General features: G+C 36.4%; 2 protein-coding genes across 2 annotated transcripts in view; one reads left to right on the top strand and one right to left on the bottom strand.

Moving 5' to 3' along the window:
* Positions 1–9,254, top strand: part of epha4l (eph receptor A4, like) — a 44,835-nt gene extending 35,581 nt beyond the window's left edge. Inside the window, exons 10-17 of the mRNA XM_051863334.1 lie at positions 71–184; positions 267–452; positions 4,313–4,374; positions 4,894–5,103; positions 5,344–5,493; positions 5,682–5,875; positions 7,578–7,739; positions 7,829–9,254. Of these exons, the coding sequence (XP_051719294.1) occupies positions 71–184; positions 267–452; positions 4,313–4,374; positions 4,894–5,103; positions 5,344–5,493; positions 5,682–5,875; positions 7,578–7,739; positions 7,829–7,943 (1,193 nt within the window). The 3' untranslated portion in view covers positions 7,944–9,254. The remainder of the gene's footprint in view (positions 1–70; positions 185–266; positions 453–4,312; positions 4,375–4,893; positions 5,104–5,343; positions 5,494–5,681; positions 5,876–7,577; positions 7,740–7,828) is intronic.
* The window catches only part of LOC127495604 (uncharacterized), a 30,070-nt gene continuing 22,221 nt past the window's right edge, over positions 8,926–16,774 (bottom strand). The window contains 11 exon segments of the mRNA XM_051862544.1: positions 8,926–9,624; positions 9,715–9,888; positions 9,968–10,138; positions 11,135–11,308; positions 11,445–11,568; positions 11,571–11,812; positions 12,052–13,815; positions 13,897–13,968; positions 14,696–14,806; positions 15,223–15,333; positions 16,005–16,115. Of these exon segments, the coding sequence (XP_051718504.1) occupies positions 9,468–9,624; positions 9,715–9,888; positions 9,968–10,138; positions 11,135–11,308; positions 11,445–11,568; positions 11,571–11,812; positions 12,052–13,815; positions 13,897–13,968; positions 14,696–14,806; positions 15,223–15,333; positions 16,005–16,115 (3,211 nt within the window). The 3' untranslated portion in view covers positions 8,926–9,467.

The following is a 16,774-nucleotide window of genomic DNA, read 5'->3' as shown; positions in this document are numbered from 1 at the left end:
TCATTAGTCCACAGCTGGAACAAAAAATGAAAATTTTCCATTCTCAAGCCTTCTGTTAATGTGCCGGCAGGGGTGAGGATATATGTGGATCCTTTCACTTACGAAGACCCCAACCAGGCCATCAGGGAGTTCGCTAAGGAAATCAACACCTCCTGTATCAAGATCGAGAAGGTGATCGGCATCGGTACGTTAACAAACCTTTTATGTCTTTAGCATGTCATCTATTGATGAGAGATGCTTGTAAAGGTCACTTCTTGTCTCTGTAGGTGAGTTTGGCGAGGTGTGCAGCGGTCGTCTGAAACTTCCTGGAAAGCGGGAGATCTGTGTGGCCATCAAGACGCTGAAGGCGGGGTTTACCGAGCAGCAGAGGCTGGACTTCTTGAGTGAGGCCAGTGTCATTGGCCAGTTTGACCATCCCAATATCATTCACCTGGAGGGCGTGGTCACCAAATGTAAGTCAAAGTTGACATCAAGGGCTTTTATTTGAGGTTTGACTTGCCTTAAAGGGATAGTTCATCCAGAAATGAAAATTCTCTCATCATTTACTCACCCTCATGCCATCCCCGATGTGTATGACTTTCTTTCTTCAGATAAACACAAACGGAAATTTTTCAATCTCTGCAAGTCCATATAATGCAAGTGAATGGGTGCTGCTTGGTTGACGCTTAAAAACCAGCGATTGTGTGCGGTTTTTCTTATGACAGTAGATCAAAAGCGATGATTTATAGTTAAAAAAGTTAAAAATATTAGTGATGTTCTCACACACACCTATTGTTTGCTTCAGAAGACATGGATTTATCCACTGGGGTCTTTTGGATTACCGTCATGGATACCGTCATTACCGTTATGGATTAGCTAACCCGCTACTGCTCAAATCGGTGGGTGGAGCTAGAGAGGCAATGATGTATAGGCGCTGCAGAGGCGGTCTTTTGATGCACTATGATGTCATACTGAGACAAAATCTGAAATTAGCCATTTGGGCAGCTTGGTTTTAAAGGGTTAGTTCACCCAAAAATGAAATTTCTGTCATTAATTACCCGTTATTAGTTGTTATTTTTGTTTTGTTTTTGCTCACAAAAAGTATTCTCGTCATTTCATAACATTAAGTTTGAACCACTGTAGTCACGTTGACTATTTTAACGCTATTTTAGTACCTTTCTGGACCTCAAAAGGTGCAATGATGTTGCTGCCTATGTGTGGTTCAGAAACCCATGGATTTCATCAAAAATATCTGTTTGTGTTCTGAAGAAGAACGAAGGTCGTATGGGTTTGGGACGACATGAGGGAGAGTGATTAATGACAGAAACCCTTTAATAATAGCTGTTTTTGGACTAACAAAGAAGTTTTGAGGTCTGAAACTTAAAGGATATTTTTATAGTAATGACCTCCTATATGTCGAATGATAAAGGAAATTTTGATTTCTCATTTCATGACCCCTTTAAGGAGTATTGTATTTAATGGAAACTTATTTTTACCATTTGTTACGTGAGGCAAAAAGGTTAGAATCAAAGTTTAACTGAAATTCACAGCTTTTAAACACAACATCTGCTCAAGTATTCGAAGTCTGCTATTTGATCATTGAGGGTAAACATCATTTTAAACTACTACATTACAACCTTGAGACCTTCTAACTACTTTCTGCAACCAAACAAATGGTGCAACCAAATAAAGTACAGAGTTAGTTAAAAACTAGCTAGTAGTTACTAAGCCTCTAGTTTGGACTTTACGTTCCAATTTAAGAACGTACAAATGGCTGGTGCAACCCTATCCCGAACATTACATGGTCAAAAGTCTGGGTATTAAGTAGGCTTAAACCCCCTAAAGAAACAGGCTGGTGATGTCGTTTTCCTTTTGATGTGCTAATGGTTGTGTGTGTTTATGTATGCATGTCCAGCTTATCAGTGTGTTTGCTTGCTGAGCGTGTCCTGACAAAAACTGCTGTGTGATGCACACACACACACCCTTGTGGTCTCCAGATGGAGTGGGCCACTCAGAAGGGCTAATGTGAGCTAAAAAGCACAGCAGACTCATTAATCACGTCGTCAGACCTAAATGTGTTTGAGGGTTAGAGTGTCACCCTATATCTCTAACCTACAGCCTCTGCTGTGTGTGTGTGAAAGAGAGAAAGTTAGACTTCACACACTATACATTTAGCTTCTTATTCATCTGGCCTTTCCTTCTCTTTTTTTTATATTTTACTTAATTTTCTAACTGTCATCTCATGTTTAGCAAACCAGCAGTAGTTTTAGAATGTAATATATTTAAATTAGTGGCATCAAACGATTAATCGCATCCAAAATAAAAGCTTGTGTTTACAAAAATGTGTGTACTGTGTACTTAACAAAAATTATTTTATAAAAAATTATAAACAAAAAATGATATTATATTTATATATAAAATATATATATTTATATATAATATAAATTAAATATAAATATATAAATATACATGTATACATGTAAATATTTCTTAAATAAATACATGTCTGTGTATTTATATATACATAATAAATATACACAGTACACATACATTATGTAAACACAAACTTTTATTTTGGATGTGATATTAATCGCGATTAATTGTTTGACAGCACTAATATATATATATATATATATATATATATATATATATATATATATATATAATATTTTTGTGGGTTGAATTAAAACATTCCTTTTCACAATGTCAGAAACACAATGTCATAACATAAATTTAGATTTTTAGTTGATTTATTTAAATGTTTTTTAATATTATATATATATATATATATAGTGTAAATTAAAATATATAAAAATATAGATATTAAAATGTTTTAAATGTTTTACATATTAAAATATTTTTAAAAATTAAAATTGTAAAAATTTTATTATTATTTTTAATGTATTCATTTTTAAAGAAATTTAAAAAATATTTTAGAATATATTTGTTTGTATATGTATATGTTGATTATAATAACTATACACTATACACACACACACACATAATTGTGTATATAATTATAAGTTATTTATGTATTTTTATTTTTTGTAGTTTTATATAACAGTTTTGTTTGTATTGTTATTGAAATGATGTATGTGTTTATTTCCCACACTCGGCTGTACATGCTGAAAGAAACTTCATGTCTTGAGCAGCAGGTGACATCAAAACCGTTGATTTATAATTCCTTAGTAAATTAAATTGGTGGAAGACACTTCTAAGAGTGGATACCAGCCAGCTCTGTCAATGTTTAATTTAATTTTACCTCATAAAATGTCTCCATACTCCAAACTATAAAGCCGTCTTGCTATAAAATCTCCTGCTTTTTGTTACAGCAGAGCTAATAGAGTTGAATACTTCATTTGCATAATGTAAATGAGTATGAAGTGAATCTAAATATGTAAATATGGCAGTGTGGGATCTCTGGGCCTCTCTGTATCTCTCATCAATGATTCAACAGCATTTCTTTGAGATTATTTGACATATGACTTCGGGAACTCATGTTTAATATGCAAGTTAGTATTTTCAGTGTTTTTGTTTTTTGCAATAATGAGTAAAATATTTATGTTTTGATGGAGATTCTAACCCATGTCTTGCAGAGTTCATTGTCAAATGTACACATAAATGTTGGCACAACCATACACGTGAAACTTGACAAAGTCAGTAAATACTTTATTAGCATTCTAATAGGGTGGGTGGAAAGGGGCGGGGCTGGGAAACTCAGACACTGAGTGGGAGGGGTCAGAGGTCACCTGCTCCTCGGGCCCTCTGGAGGAGCTGTCAGTCAAACTCGCCTCAAGGTCATCAAAAAGGCCAGCCCAACAAAGATGGCCGACAATGTGTCTGGTCGAGCTTTATTTACCGCACTTCCTCTATAGGAAAGGAGCATTGGCTGCGTGTCAATCAACCGGCCTGTGATTGTGTGTGTTGATTCTGTTTGAATAACTGATATTCATGTTCTGTGCCCAGTGTTTACATCTGGTTGGTTGACACTGAGTTTTATGCGATGTATGAGAAGTTTCAAGAAACGGTGTTGCATACACCCAATGCATCTCTGGCATTCAAATACTGTCAGGGGGAAAGTTTTCGTGCTTGTTACAGATTAATAGATTTACATGAATTCAATTAGCAGACGCCTTTATTCAAAGCAACTTACAAATAAGGAATACCAAAAAATGATTAATCCTAATAAGGCATAAACATGATATATTACAAAACTCCACCATTGTTCAGGCTAGATTTGTTGCATTTTTTTTTTTTTTTTTTACAGAAACAGGAATTTATTATAATTTGTGAAGTTTAATTGTTCTCTTTTTGTCTCTCTCTTCAATTGCAGGCAAGCCAGTTATGATTATCACCGAGTATATGGAGAACGGTTCACTGGACATGTTTCTCAGAGTAAGATTGTGATGATCTATCTCTCTATTTATCTATCTATCTATCTATCTATCTACAGTATGTATGTATGTATCTATCTAATCTATCTATCTATCTATCTATCTATCTATCTATACATCCATTGTATATATATTCTATTTATAGATAGATATGATAGATAGACACAGACACACACACACATACTCTAATATATATATATATATATATATTAGAAGATGATAAAATTCTACTTCTGAAATGTCTGCATTGTTACGGCAGCTACCAGCAGGTGCTTAACTGACCCATGCTAACTAGTCAAACTTCACAAGCAACTGATTTGGTCACTTGCCAGAACATTTACCTTTCAGTGTGAAAAATAAATAAATAAAAAATTGATGCAGGACATTTTGTGCTTGGTAAATAAAATAGTGTAATCCCAAACTTGGAGTTTCTCCCCATTCCTAAATGATAAGAACAGTCAGGACTAGAAACTAGTCAGGGTGTCACTATTCAGGTCTGATATGTTCCTTCCTCTTTCAGAAGAATGACGGCCGCTTCACAGTTATTCAGCTGGTGGGCATCCTGAGAGGAATCGCGTCCGGTATGAAATATCTATCCGACATGAGTTACGTTCACAGGGACCTCGCAGCACGGAACATCCTAGTTAACAGCAACCTGGTGTGCAAAGTCTCTGATTTTGGGATGTCCAGAGTGCTTGAAGATGAACCAGAAGGAGCGTATACTACCAGGGTAAGAATGTTTACATTTCAATCAGCCAATCAGAATCCATCCTGCTTTAAAGAACAATAACAATAACAATGCTAAAATCTAATTCTGAACAGAATTGAGGCCCGTTTACACCAAGAACAAGAACAATAACGGTAACGATATTAGTTAACTAATATCGTTATCATTATTGTTAGAACGGTCCTCAATTCTGTTCAGAATTAGATTTTAGCATTGCAAATAACATGAACCTGTCAATCACAGGGAGGGAAGATTCCCATCCGATGGACAGCTCCTGAAGCCATCACATACAGGAAGTTCACCTCAGCCAGTGATGTGTGGAGTTACGGCGTCGTCATGTGGGAAGTGATGTCATATGGTGAACGGCCATATTGGGACATGAGCAACCAAGATGTAAGTGGCACTGCACCACAAATCTAATTAATTACAAGAGCTTGTCATGCCTTCAGCGCTGGCGTTCCCATGGTACACTTTGCAAAGTATTAATACTTGGCTTTATCATGCTATTGTGTGCCATGCCAAGTTATACAACCAACTGAATGCAGTAGTTCAGCACTCATTTCCTCTCCCCTGTTTCCTAGGTGATAAAGGCAATAGAGGAAGGCTACCGGTTGCCGCCGCCCATGGAGTGTCCACTGGCCCTGCATCAGCTCATGCTGGAGTGCTGGATGAGGGAACGTGCAGACAGACCCAAATTCAGCCAGATAGTCAACATGCTGGACAAACTCATACGCAATCCTGCCACGCTCAAGAGGACTGCAGGAGACGCCAGCAGGTGCACATCAACACTTACAGACAGTGCCGGTCCTAGACTTCTGGGAGCCCTAAGCAAAACTTTTAAGGGGCCCCTATCAGTGCGTTCATAAAAACCCCGAAATGATCCCTAACCCCTTAGTCTGCTCTTTCATAGCAGTTTCACTGTCAACAAACAAACAGTGAGTTGAAATAATAATACAATAAAAAAGAATATTACAAACAACAGGGACAAAAACAATAGAAAAAAGAGACAAATGAAATAAACAATTTAATAATAGCCTATTATTCAGAAATTGAATAATCAAATGTAAAAATAAAACTTTAGTCTTCACTGTATGAATTAAATATACATTGATTCTTTTTAAATTTACTAAAGTTATTCAGTTAAGAGCAGTGAATGACTCGCATTTTCTTTCGTTTGATTAGCATTAAATGATAGACAACAGCAGGTTTATTAGGCTGCTGTCACTTTAAGACCGAATGCACAGATACACATGTATTGAGCAACTCGGGCAAGAGAATGTATATTACGACAGTAAAATGATTTGACTGTTATGTAGGAAGGGCGACAGCGTACTGCTTTAAAGGAAAGGAACAGAATGCGCCATTGTGTTTTCATAATCGTTGGAAGCCAAAATCACAAACGAAAGTAAAATTCTATTATTCGCACAGCCCTAGGCATTAAATTGAGAGCAAGGGGCCCCCTGGTGGTTCGGGGTTTTGCTATTTTGGGTATATTTTGGTACAAATCTTAAAATATGTGTTTGGCATTTATAGATACTTAAGAAAAATTCCCTAATGAACATTTATTAGGTTCTTCTATTCATCTGGGGACATAAATTTGATCTCAACAGGAAGCTACTTATAATTGCTGTACACTAACCCAAGGACTGCAAAATACTCACTTTGCAAAAATGCTCAATTTCATGTGCCATTGCCTTCTAAAATGATTCAGAAAATGCATTTTATTTAACTTATAGTTAAATCCTATCATGAGCAACAATTTAAAGAGAACCTGGTTAGCAGTATGTAATGGGACCACATTTTAGCAATACAAATGTTTGGAAATTAAAACTTTTATTCAGAAAAGATGCATTAAATTGATCAAAGTTGACAGTAAAGACATTTCATTTCAAATAAATGCTTTTTTTTTTTTTTTTTAACTTTGTTCATCAAAGAATCATTTTACACAAAAATTATGAAGCAGCACAACTGTTTTCAACATTGATAATAATCAGAAATGAGCAGCAAATCATCATATTAGAATGATTTCTGAAGGATCGTGTGACACTGAAGACTGGAGTAATGATGCTGAAAATTCAGCTTTGATCACAGGAATAAATTACATTTTAACATATATTCAAATAGAAAAGAGTTATTTTAAATTTGTAATATTATTTCATTTTTTTAATCAAATAAATGAGCATAAATGAGACTCTTAATGACCATAAACTTCTGAACAGTAGTGTATGTTTCTGGCTTAACCCTAAAATGTGTTTTTTTTTTTTTTTTGCCATTTGCATATAAAAATTTTGATGTATAAAGTTTGATCAACTTTTGCTGTTCTTCTAATGGGCATTTTTAGACATGTAATCTCTATGACAGTAGCAAAACATGCAAACTCATGCAAACACACATAACGGCACATATATAAACACATAAATTGTGGCAAGTTCATGTTCTCTGCAATAAAATATATTATTTAATGTTGTCGCCCTCAGGCCCCATCCATCCATGCTTCACCATGCCCCCTCTGAAGGCTCCGCCCCCTCTTTAGGTTCTGTGGACGAATGGCTGAAAATCATTGGACTGGAGCAATACAGAGAAAACTTCATCACAGCAGGATACTGCAGCTTAGAGAGCGTCATACCCATGAGTCATGAGTGAGCACCACAACACATTACACACACATCCTGATGAGCTTGAAGATGACTTTAGCTGACCAAAAATCCCCTGTGCTGCTCTTTTACAGGGATCTGGCCAAAATGGGAATCTCATGCAGCGCACATCAGAGGAAGATCCTGAGCAGCGTGCAGGATTTATTGTCTGGATTGCATCAGAGACAAGACAAAAAGATCCCTGTCTGATCTGTGACGAAGGGGAAAAAACAATGCATCATGTTGGTTAGCATGAATTACAAGAGGGACGGAATATTTCACATCACTCTTGCACTTTAATGGAATATGAATGGTATGAAGATCAGAATGAATGAGCTAAACTGCACTTTTCGAGGAATTTTCTTCCCGATTGTCTTCATGATGTCTAAGGATTTTTAAACTGGCCTTTTGCCGACAATTAAAATGACTTAATGCGTCTCTCCGGATGAGATGTTTCTGCCATCTTGATCCAGGCAGCGAGGCAGTGTTTTTTGACAGGAGAAAGTTCGGGAAGTGTCCTCCTTGTGTAAGTGGAAAGAACCATTTAAACTAAGTGCAAACAGACTACGACGCTTTTCTCCTCAGGATCTTTTCAGGATGGCCGCTCGTCATCGGCAGGAAGGAATTGTTTCCTGTGGATCAGATTTGAACATTATATTCAAACGGATCTTTTGCCTGGGGAGATTTTGAGCCATTGTAAACTAATCTAACAGTCCTTTTGGACGGTGTGTGTTTGTTTTATGAAGGCCAGATGGAGCTTTCAGAGGCATTGCTGAATGGAAAATTATATTGCTTTATTTGTTGAAAAAAAATAAAAATAAAATAAATAAATAAAGGGAATGAGAAGATAGATCCAGATAAGATTTAGTCTCGAGTTACTCATGTTCCGTGTATCCAGTCTTTGCATTTTTAAGTAGTAAAGTAAATGACTTAATCTGATGGCTCTTCCTGGATTCTTTCTGTCAATCCTTCACTCTTGTTTTTTTTCCCCCTCTTTTCAGTTTCATTTTACTTCCATGTCTCTAGCTTTTGAGTACCATTGAATCTACAACCGCAAATAATTAAATCTGTGTAATTTGATAAAATGTTCGAAACTGCTGAATTAAATCATTGCAAGAATTTCATAGTCACAGATCTATTTTTTGAATCTTTTTTCACTGTACATAATCTAGGATTTTGTATGTACATATGATAGTTTTTAATTGTTTTTCTTTATTATGTACATAATACCAGCAGTCGTTTCCATGTACAGATTCTGAGTTCCAACATTTTCTTCCTTTTTTTTCCATGACATTTTCAAAAATATGTTAACGGCTGTATTTAATTTTCACAGTGAGCATAATATTCATGTTGCAGTAAATTTAACATTGTAAAACAGCAGTACATTGAAGAACGGTTTGGTAACAGGTTAAGGAATCTTAATTTCACATTTTCTGTATTTCCACCTTTAGGTGCACCTAACTTATGAGCTTTATTTATTACCTTTTTGTATCTAGTTCATAAAATAAAATTTCAAAGAAATTGTTTGTAGTTGGCACTCTATATGTATCCAGAATGAAAATGCATATTCATTATCCAGCATCCACATATGTCCACATAACCCTTTCCATTAAGTTCATGTTGTTACTCTTCGTACTGTAAGTACATTTTGCAATGATATTAGTATTAATGCATTTTATGAGTTATCCCACTCTTTTTTTAAAGGGTTATCTTAAACGTTGTGTTCTTCTGTTTTTATGATGACTTGTCCACTATCATGGAGAGCACATTCAAGTCTGTCTCTTCCAGATCATTCTCAAGCAGATCAAGCTCTTTCAGGTGGGATGGCTTTGATTTCAGAGCTTCGGTCAGTGCCGCCACACCTTCATGTGTAACATTACAGTTGGACAGCCTGAAGAGAACAGAGTGGACTTTCAGACAGTGGAAAAGTTACACAATAATGGTATAAATGGTTTAGTTGTGGAAATTTCACATCTTTTACCTCAGCTTCTCTAGTTTACAGTGAGGATTCTGCAGTCCGACACAGAGCTTCTTCACACCTGAGTCTTGTAGATCATTAATACTCAGATCCAGATCAGTCAGACTGGAGGTCTTTGAGCTGAGAGCTGAAGCCAGAGCAGTGCAGCTTTTCTCTGTGATTCCACATTTGTCCAACCTGAGAAAGAAATTCATTGTAACATATGCCAGGTTTTCCAACTTTATCAAAATCCATGCACTGATTTCTATATATTAACCTCAGTGTTTTTAGTCTACAGTTTTGATCATGAAGAACTGCAGACAGCAGCTCCACTCCCTGATCTCCAGGTCTGTTGTTGCCCAGGTCCAGCTCTCTCAGATGAGTGTTTGACCTCAGAGCTGAGGACAGAGATTCAAAACCTTCCGCGTTGATTTTGCAAGTTGAAAGTCTATAACAAGAAAGTCAAAAAGTTATCAGTTATACAAATTATAGTACAAAATATTACTTTAAATGAATAGTTCACCCAAAATAATAATATCTAAATATAATATTTAAATGAACCTCAAAACAGTAGTATCAAAAGTAGACCACATTGATAACATTTAACTGATAGTAATGTTAAACATAACAGAAAGTTTAAGTCAGTATTTAGTGAGTCTGTTGTTGCTTTTTAATACATTTCGAAATCGCAACCACATTTTGATAGCGTCAATGACGTCAATTCTACATAAGTGCGTCCAAAGGCGCCATTTTAACTGACACGATCACAGAGTATGTGTGACAGCAAGAGGGTAAAGAATCAATAATGACTTTAATTTCACGTCGTTCTTCAGATAAAGTTATCTAATGGCTTTAGAAGACTTGAAATATTGCCTACCAGTCATATGGGGTGCTTTTATGAAATATTTTGGTCTTTTTTGAGCGTGACAATTAAAATAATCACCAACTGTCATTTTATGAAAACGCTGCCTAATGAAATCTCCTTTTTGATTTCGCTGAAAAAATAAATCTGCATCCTAATGATGGTGAGTAATTTAAATTTTGGGGTTATTTAAAAGTTAACATGAATTTTACTGGTATATCATTACCAAGAATTTCCCCTCATAATAACTTTCTCCACCTCTTAAACAACTTCCCTTTAAACTGACATCACCAAAGCCTTATTTTTATTTTTGAACCCCTTTTTTGCCTTCTAATGAATTTCCAATGAATAAAATAAAGTCCAACCTTACTTTTCCCATTGATGAATAGCCTGATTCAGTAGAAAATTGTTTTATGTTGATTTTCAATGTGACAAATGGAAGTGTTGCAACAGTAGCTTTAGGGCATGTCTTCTCTGCATTGACTGTTTATATTGCATAACAATTTTTAAATCAATCAGTAATTCAGATAAACGTACTACTAAAAACGTACAACAAACGTAATTAAGTTTGTTGTAACTCACTTTAGTGTTTCCAATGCGCACTGAACTTTCTCCAGAGCAGCACAGAGATGTTTCACTCCAGAGTCTCCTATGTTGTTCCAGCTCAGGTCCAGCACCTTCAGATGAGAAGGATTTAAACTGAAAGCTGAGCTCAGGAAAACACAGCCTGCTTCTGTTACTTTACAGTTCTTCAGACTACAGATAGAAAAGAAAAGAGTCTCATTTCAGTCTTCATTATCATTCTCAATGAGAAGAAATCATTTAAAGTATGCAAATACTATCTATGCATTTGATAAATGTACTATATATGGACCTTAGAGAGCAAACCTACTTGAGTGATTCCATCCTACACTTTGTATCCTGTAGTCCAGCAGTAGGAAGAACGACAAAATTAAGATTGGGATCACACTCATCAGAACCCAGACTCCTCCTGACAATGGATTTATATGTTTGATTAAAATCTTTAAATGTAAAGATGGCTTGTATAGATATATTGTTTTTGTGTTTTGGTTAACTCAAAACTCATACATTAATTTTTTTAAGTCGTAGTGTGATCTTTTCACTCCAATGCAGAGTATTTCCACTCCAGAGTCCTGCAGGTTGTTGTGGCTCAAGTCCAGCTCTCTGAGATTAGATATTGATGGAAGAACAGCAGAAAGCACCGCACAGCCTTTTTCTGTGATATTACAGTCATGCATCCTGCCAGTACAAATATATTAATAGCATTAGCTGTTTAGACTAAGGTAGATGCTATTTACTGTGTATATAATGGTAGATACTGTTGCATCAAGTATAAATGGCATGAAATAGCATCTTGAAATAGTGGTTTACAAAAAATAGAAGTTATGTGCTATTTGTAATAAAGTTATAATCTGATATTTTTTTTATTTCACTTCATATCATTGACTTTATTCAAGCAAGCAACTAAATGTTCTCACCAGATTTTTTTTGACAACTTGATCACAGGAAGCAACCAGAATACAGCCGTGTCCGATCTTCCGTATTTACGAAGTTCAAACTCATTGAACTTCTCATTTGATGTCATTAAGATGTACACCAGAGCTGACCAGAGATCTGGGGAAAGAGTATCGCTGTTTATTTTTCCAGAGGTCAGGTAGCTTTGGATTTCAGTAATGAGGGAATGATCATTGAGTTCATTCAGACAGTGAAACAAAACAATAGTCATTTCTGAGCAAGGGATTGTTTTTATCGTTTGCTTGAGATGCTCAATAGTTTTCTTTCTTTCCAGGGAACTTCCTGTCTTTTTCACCAAAAGCCTTTTTAGGAGGTTGTGATTCGACTCCAGTGAAAGTCCCATGAGGAAGCGAAGGAAAAGGTCGAGATGTCCATTCATAATTTCTAAAGATTTTTTAACTGCACATTTGTGTAAACTCAACATTGTCACAGGCGCTTCAGATTCACATGCTTCAAGCACATTTTTGCCACTGTTGTGGAAGGAGAGGTGCACATATAGAGCCGCTAGATGTTCCTGAACGCTCAGATGAACAAAGCAGAAGACTTTCCCCTGATACCAGCCAAACTCCTCTCTGAAGATCTGAGTGCACAATCCTGAGTACACTGATGCTTCTGTCACATCAATGCCACACTCTCTCAGGTCTTCCTCATAGAAGATCACATTGCCTCTTTCCAGTTGCTCGTATGCCAGTTTCCCTAGTTTGAAAATCATCTCTTTATCTTTGTCCTCCTCCTCAGTATACTTTGTATCTTTGATGCTAATCTGTGCCATCAGGAAGTGTGTGTACATTTGAGTGAGAGTCTTGGGAATCTCTCCACTCTCTGCTTCACTCAACATCTTCTCTAGAACAGCGGCTGAGATCCAGCAGAACACTGGGATGTGGCACATGATGTAGAGGCTCCTTGATGACTTCAGGTGTGAGATGATTGTATTGGCCAGACTCTGATCACTGATTCTCTTCCTGAAGTATTCCTCCTTCTGTGGCTCATTGAAGCCTCGTACCTCTGTCACTCGATGGACACACTCAGAGGGGACGAGATCAGCTGCTGCTGGTCTGGAGGTGATCCAGATGAGAGCAGAGGGAAGCAGATTCCCCGCAATGAGGTTCATCAGCAGCACGTCCACTGAGGCTGATTCACTTACATCACACAACCTCACATCGCTCTGAAAATCCAGAGACAGACGACACTCGTCCAGACCATCAAAGATGAACAACACTTTATATTTGTCACTGGATATTTCCATTTCTTTTGTTTCAGGGAAAAAGACATGAAGAAGATCAGAAAGGCTGAGGGTTTTGTCCTTCATCAAATTGATCTCTCTGAAAGGAAGTGGAAATATGAGCTGGACGTCCTGATTCTCTTTCCCTTCAGCCCAGTCCAGGATGAACTTCTGCACAGAGACTGTTTTTCCAATGCCAGCAACTCCCTTTGTCAGCACAGTTCTGATGGGTTTGTCTTGTCCAGGTAAAGGTCTAAAGATGTTGTTGCATTTGATTGGTATTGTTGCTCCTTCTGCTGCCTTCAATGATTTTTCAATCCTTTTAATTTCATGTTCATTACTGATCTCTCCATTCCCACCCTCTGTGATGTAGAGCTCTGTGTAGATCTCATTCAGGAGTGTTGGGTTTTCCTGCTTTGCAAATCCTTCAAAAATGTACCAATGCTTCTTTTTTATGTGTGATTTTAACCTTTGAATCTTGATTTGATGTGTTTCTGAATCATGTCTGTTGAAAATATATAGGTTAGTAGCAACCACTATGCACAAATTCAGACACTATAAATGAGTCTTGATACATTTAACCTACTGATTTCCCATGCATCTTCCAGGAAGGCTGTCATTCTTCTCAGTGTCTTGACTTGATTTTCTGTGTAAGTCCCTTAATATAGACAAAAAAAAGTTTAATATCAGTCACTTATCTTCACTGTTTTATCTTCACTGAATTTACTAGAAATGGTGCCAATCCTAACTCTTTCATACATTACCAGCTTTCAGAGGAGACCATATTATCTTGTCTTACTCATTCTCTTATTTTTATTTATTTTTTGTTTGTTTGTTTGTTTGTTTGCTTGTTTTTTTGTTTGTTTTGTTCTGTCAAGTCAGCATAAAGTACTCTGATGCTTTCTTATTCTTACCATGCTTTAAGTATTTGTCCATCTGAGAATTATAGAGACTTTGTGTGCGATATACCATTCACTTTGGTGAAGTAAAATAAATGAGTCCTTATCATAGACTGTTACCTGCTGTCTATGGACACGGGAAACCTCACCCGGCCTGGACACGGAAAGGATTGACAGATTGATAGCTCTTTCTCGATTCATAGACTGTTAAATTGCTGTCTATGGACAAGTCAGATACCTCTCGGATTTCATCAAAAATATCTTAATTTGTGTTCCGAAGATGAACGAAAGTCTTACAGGTGTGAAACGACATAAGGGTGAGTAATTAATGACAAAATTTAAATTTTTGGGTGAACTAATCCTTTAACAACAAATCATTAAGAAGAAGAAGTGATCAGAAAATTATTATAAACTCCGTCTTCCTTATGAATGTACCTTCTACCACAGCACTGTTTAGCATAAATCTTTAGCATAAATCGTCATTACCTTGTTTCCATTGGAGCTGATCCAATTTTCAGTTGAATTGGTATTTGCATTGATCGGTCACTCTTCATGGACAAAACACTAGGGCCAGAAGTGTCTGATCTCTCCATCAAACTGCAGCAGTAAACAAGATTATGTTATGCTATATTATGTAAATTAAGGTTAATGTTATCAAGTGACATCACAGCTCAAATAGCAAGCACAATTTACTAAAGAAAAATGCACTTTTTTTGCTTTTAAGTAATCCATCCTCTTGCCTAAGCAATAAACTATTACTTTTTAAAATTTTGTTTACATGCCACATATGCTGTCTCCATTGATATAAAGTTGAGTAGGGTCAATAACCCTTAACATTTCTTGCATTTCAGCACTTCTACATTTTTATAGTACACGAGTAAACAGAAAATGTCTGCGTGTTTCATTATTTGGTTCAAATATTCATTAAATGGTGATTTATTAAACTTGAAATGAGGTAAAAAAATAAATAAATTAAAAAAATTAAAAAAAAATTTAGCATAAATTGTCCTTACTTTTTTTCCATTGGAGCTGATCCATTTTTCAGTTGAATTGGTATTTGCATGGATCGGTCACTCTTCATGGACAAAACACTAGGGCCAGAAGTGTCTGATCTCTCTATCAAACTGCAGCAGGGAACACAAAATTGTTATATTATGAAAATATAGCATAACTATATTATATAAATACAGCATTTGGGGTCAGTTGTGGCCTAATGGTTAGAAAGTAAGACTGGTGGCTTGAAGGTTGCGGGTTTGAGTCTCAATACCTGCAGGAAATGACTGAGGTGGCCTTGAGCAAGGCACATAACCCCAATCACTTCCCGTGCGCTGCAGCAAAAATGGCTGCCCACTGCTCTGGGTGTCCATGGTTTGCAGTGTGTGTGTGTGTGTTCACTATTCACTTCTCCTAATGTGTGTGCACTAACTTGGATGGGTTAAATGCAGAGGACTAATTCTGAGTATGGGTTACCATACTTGAATTTCTCACTTAAGGTTACTGTTATCAGGCTTCAAGTGACATTACAGCTCAAATAGTAAGCACATTTTACTAAAGAAAACTTTACTTTTCTGATTTTAAGTAATCCATTGATATAAAGTTGAGTAGGGTCAATAACCCTTAACATTTCTTGCATTTCAGCACTTCTAAATAGCACATTATTATAGTACACGGGTAAACAGAAAATGTCTGTGTGTTTCATTATTTGGTTCAAATATTCATTAAATGGTGATTTATAAAACTTGAAATGAGGTAAAAATAAATAAATAAATAAATCTTTAGCATAAATTGTCCTTACCTTTTTTCCATTGGAGCTGATCCATTTTTCAGTTGAATTGGTATTTGCATGGATCGGTCACTCTTCATGGACAAAACACTAGGGCCAGAAGAGTCTGATCTCTCCATCAAACTGCAGCAGGGAACACAAAATTGTTATGTTTTATTATGTAAATATAGCATAACTATATTATATAAATATAGCATTTGGGGGCAGTTTTGGCCTAATGGTTAGAGAGTAAGACTGGTGGCCTGAAGGTTGCGGGTTCCTGTCTCAATACCGGCAGGAAATGACTGAGGTGCCCTTGAGCAAGGCACCTAACCCCCAATCACTCCATGTGTGCTGCAGCAAAAATGACTGCCCACTGCTCCGGGTGTCCACAGTTTGCAGTGTGTGTGTGTGTGTGTGTGTGTGTGTGTGTTTACTACTCACTTCTCCTAATATGTGTGCACTAACTTGGATGGGTTAAAATGTAGAGGACTAATTCTGAGTATGGGATACCATACTTGACTTTCACTTTCACTTAAAGGTGCCATAGAATGTCCATTTCACAAGATGTAATATAAATCTAAGGTGTCCCCAGAATGTGTCTGTGAAGTTTCAGCTTAAAATACCCCATAGATTTTTTATTATACCATGTTTTAACTGCCTATTTTGGGATGGGAGGAAAAATGTGCTGATTTGGTGTGTGTACACCTTTAAACGCTTGTGCTTGCGACTCCAATAAACATTGCATAAATAATACAGAAGTTCACAAAGCAAATATAACTCTCAAAATGGATCTTTACAAA

Source organism: Ctenopharyngodon idella, chromosome 15, assembly GCF_019924925.1.
Source record: "Ctenopharyngodon idella isolate HZGC_01 chromosome 15, HZGC01, whole genome shotgun sequence".
Taxonomy (NCBI): domain Eukaryota; kingdom Metazoa; phylum Chordata; class Actinopteri; order Cypriniformes; family Xenocyprididae; genus Ctenopharyngodon; species Ctenopharyngodon idella.
The sequence above is the reverse complement of the archived record's forward strand: the minus strand, read 5'-3'. Positions and strand labels throughout refer to the sequence as shown.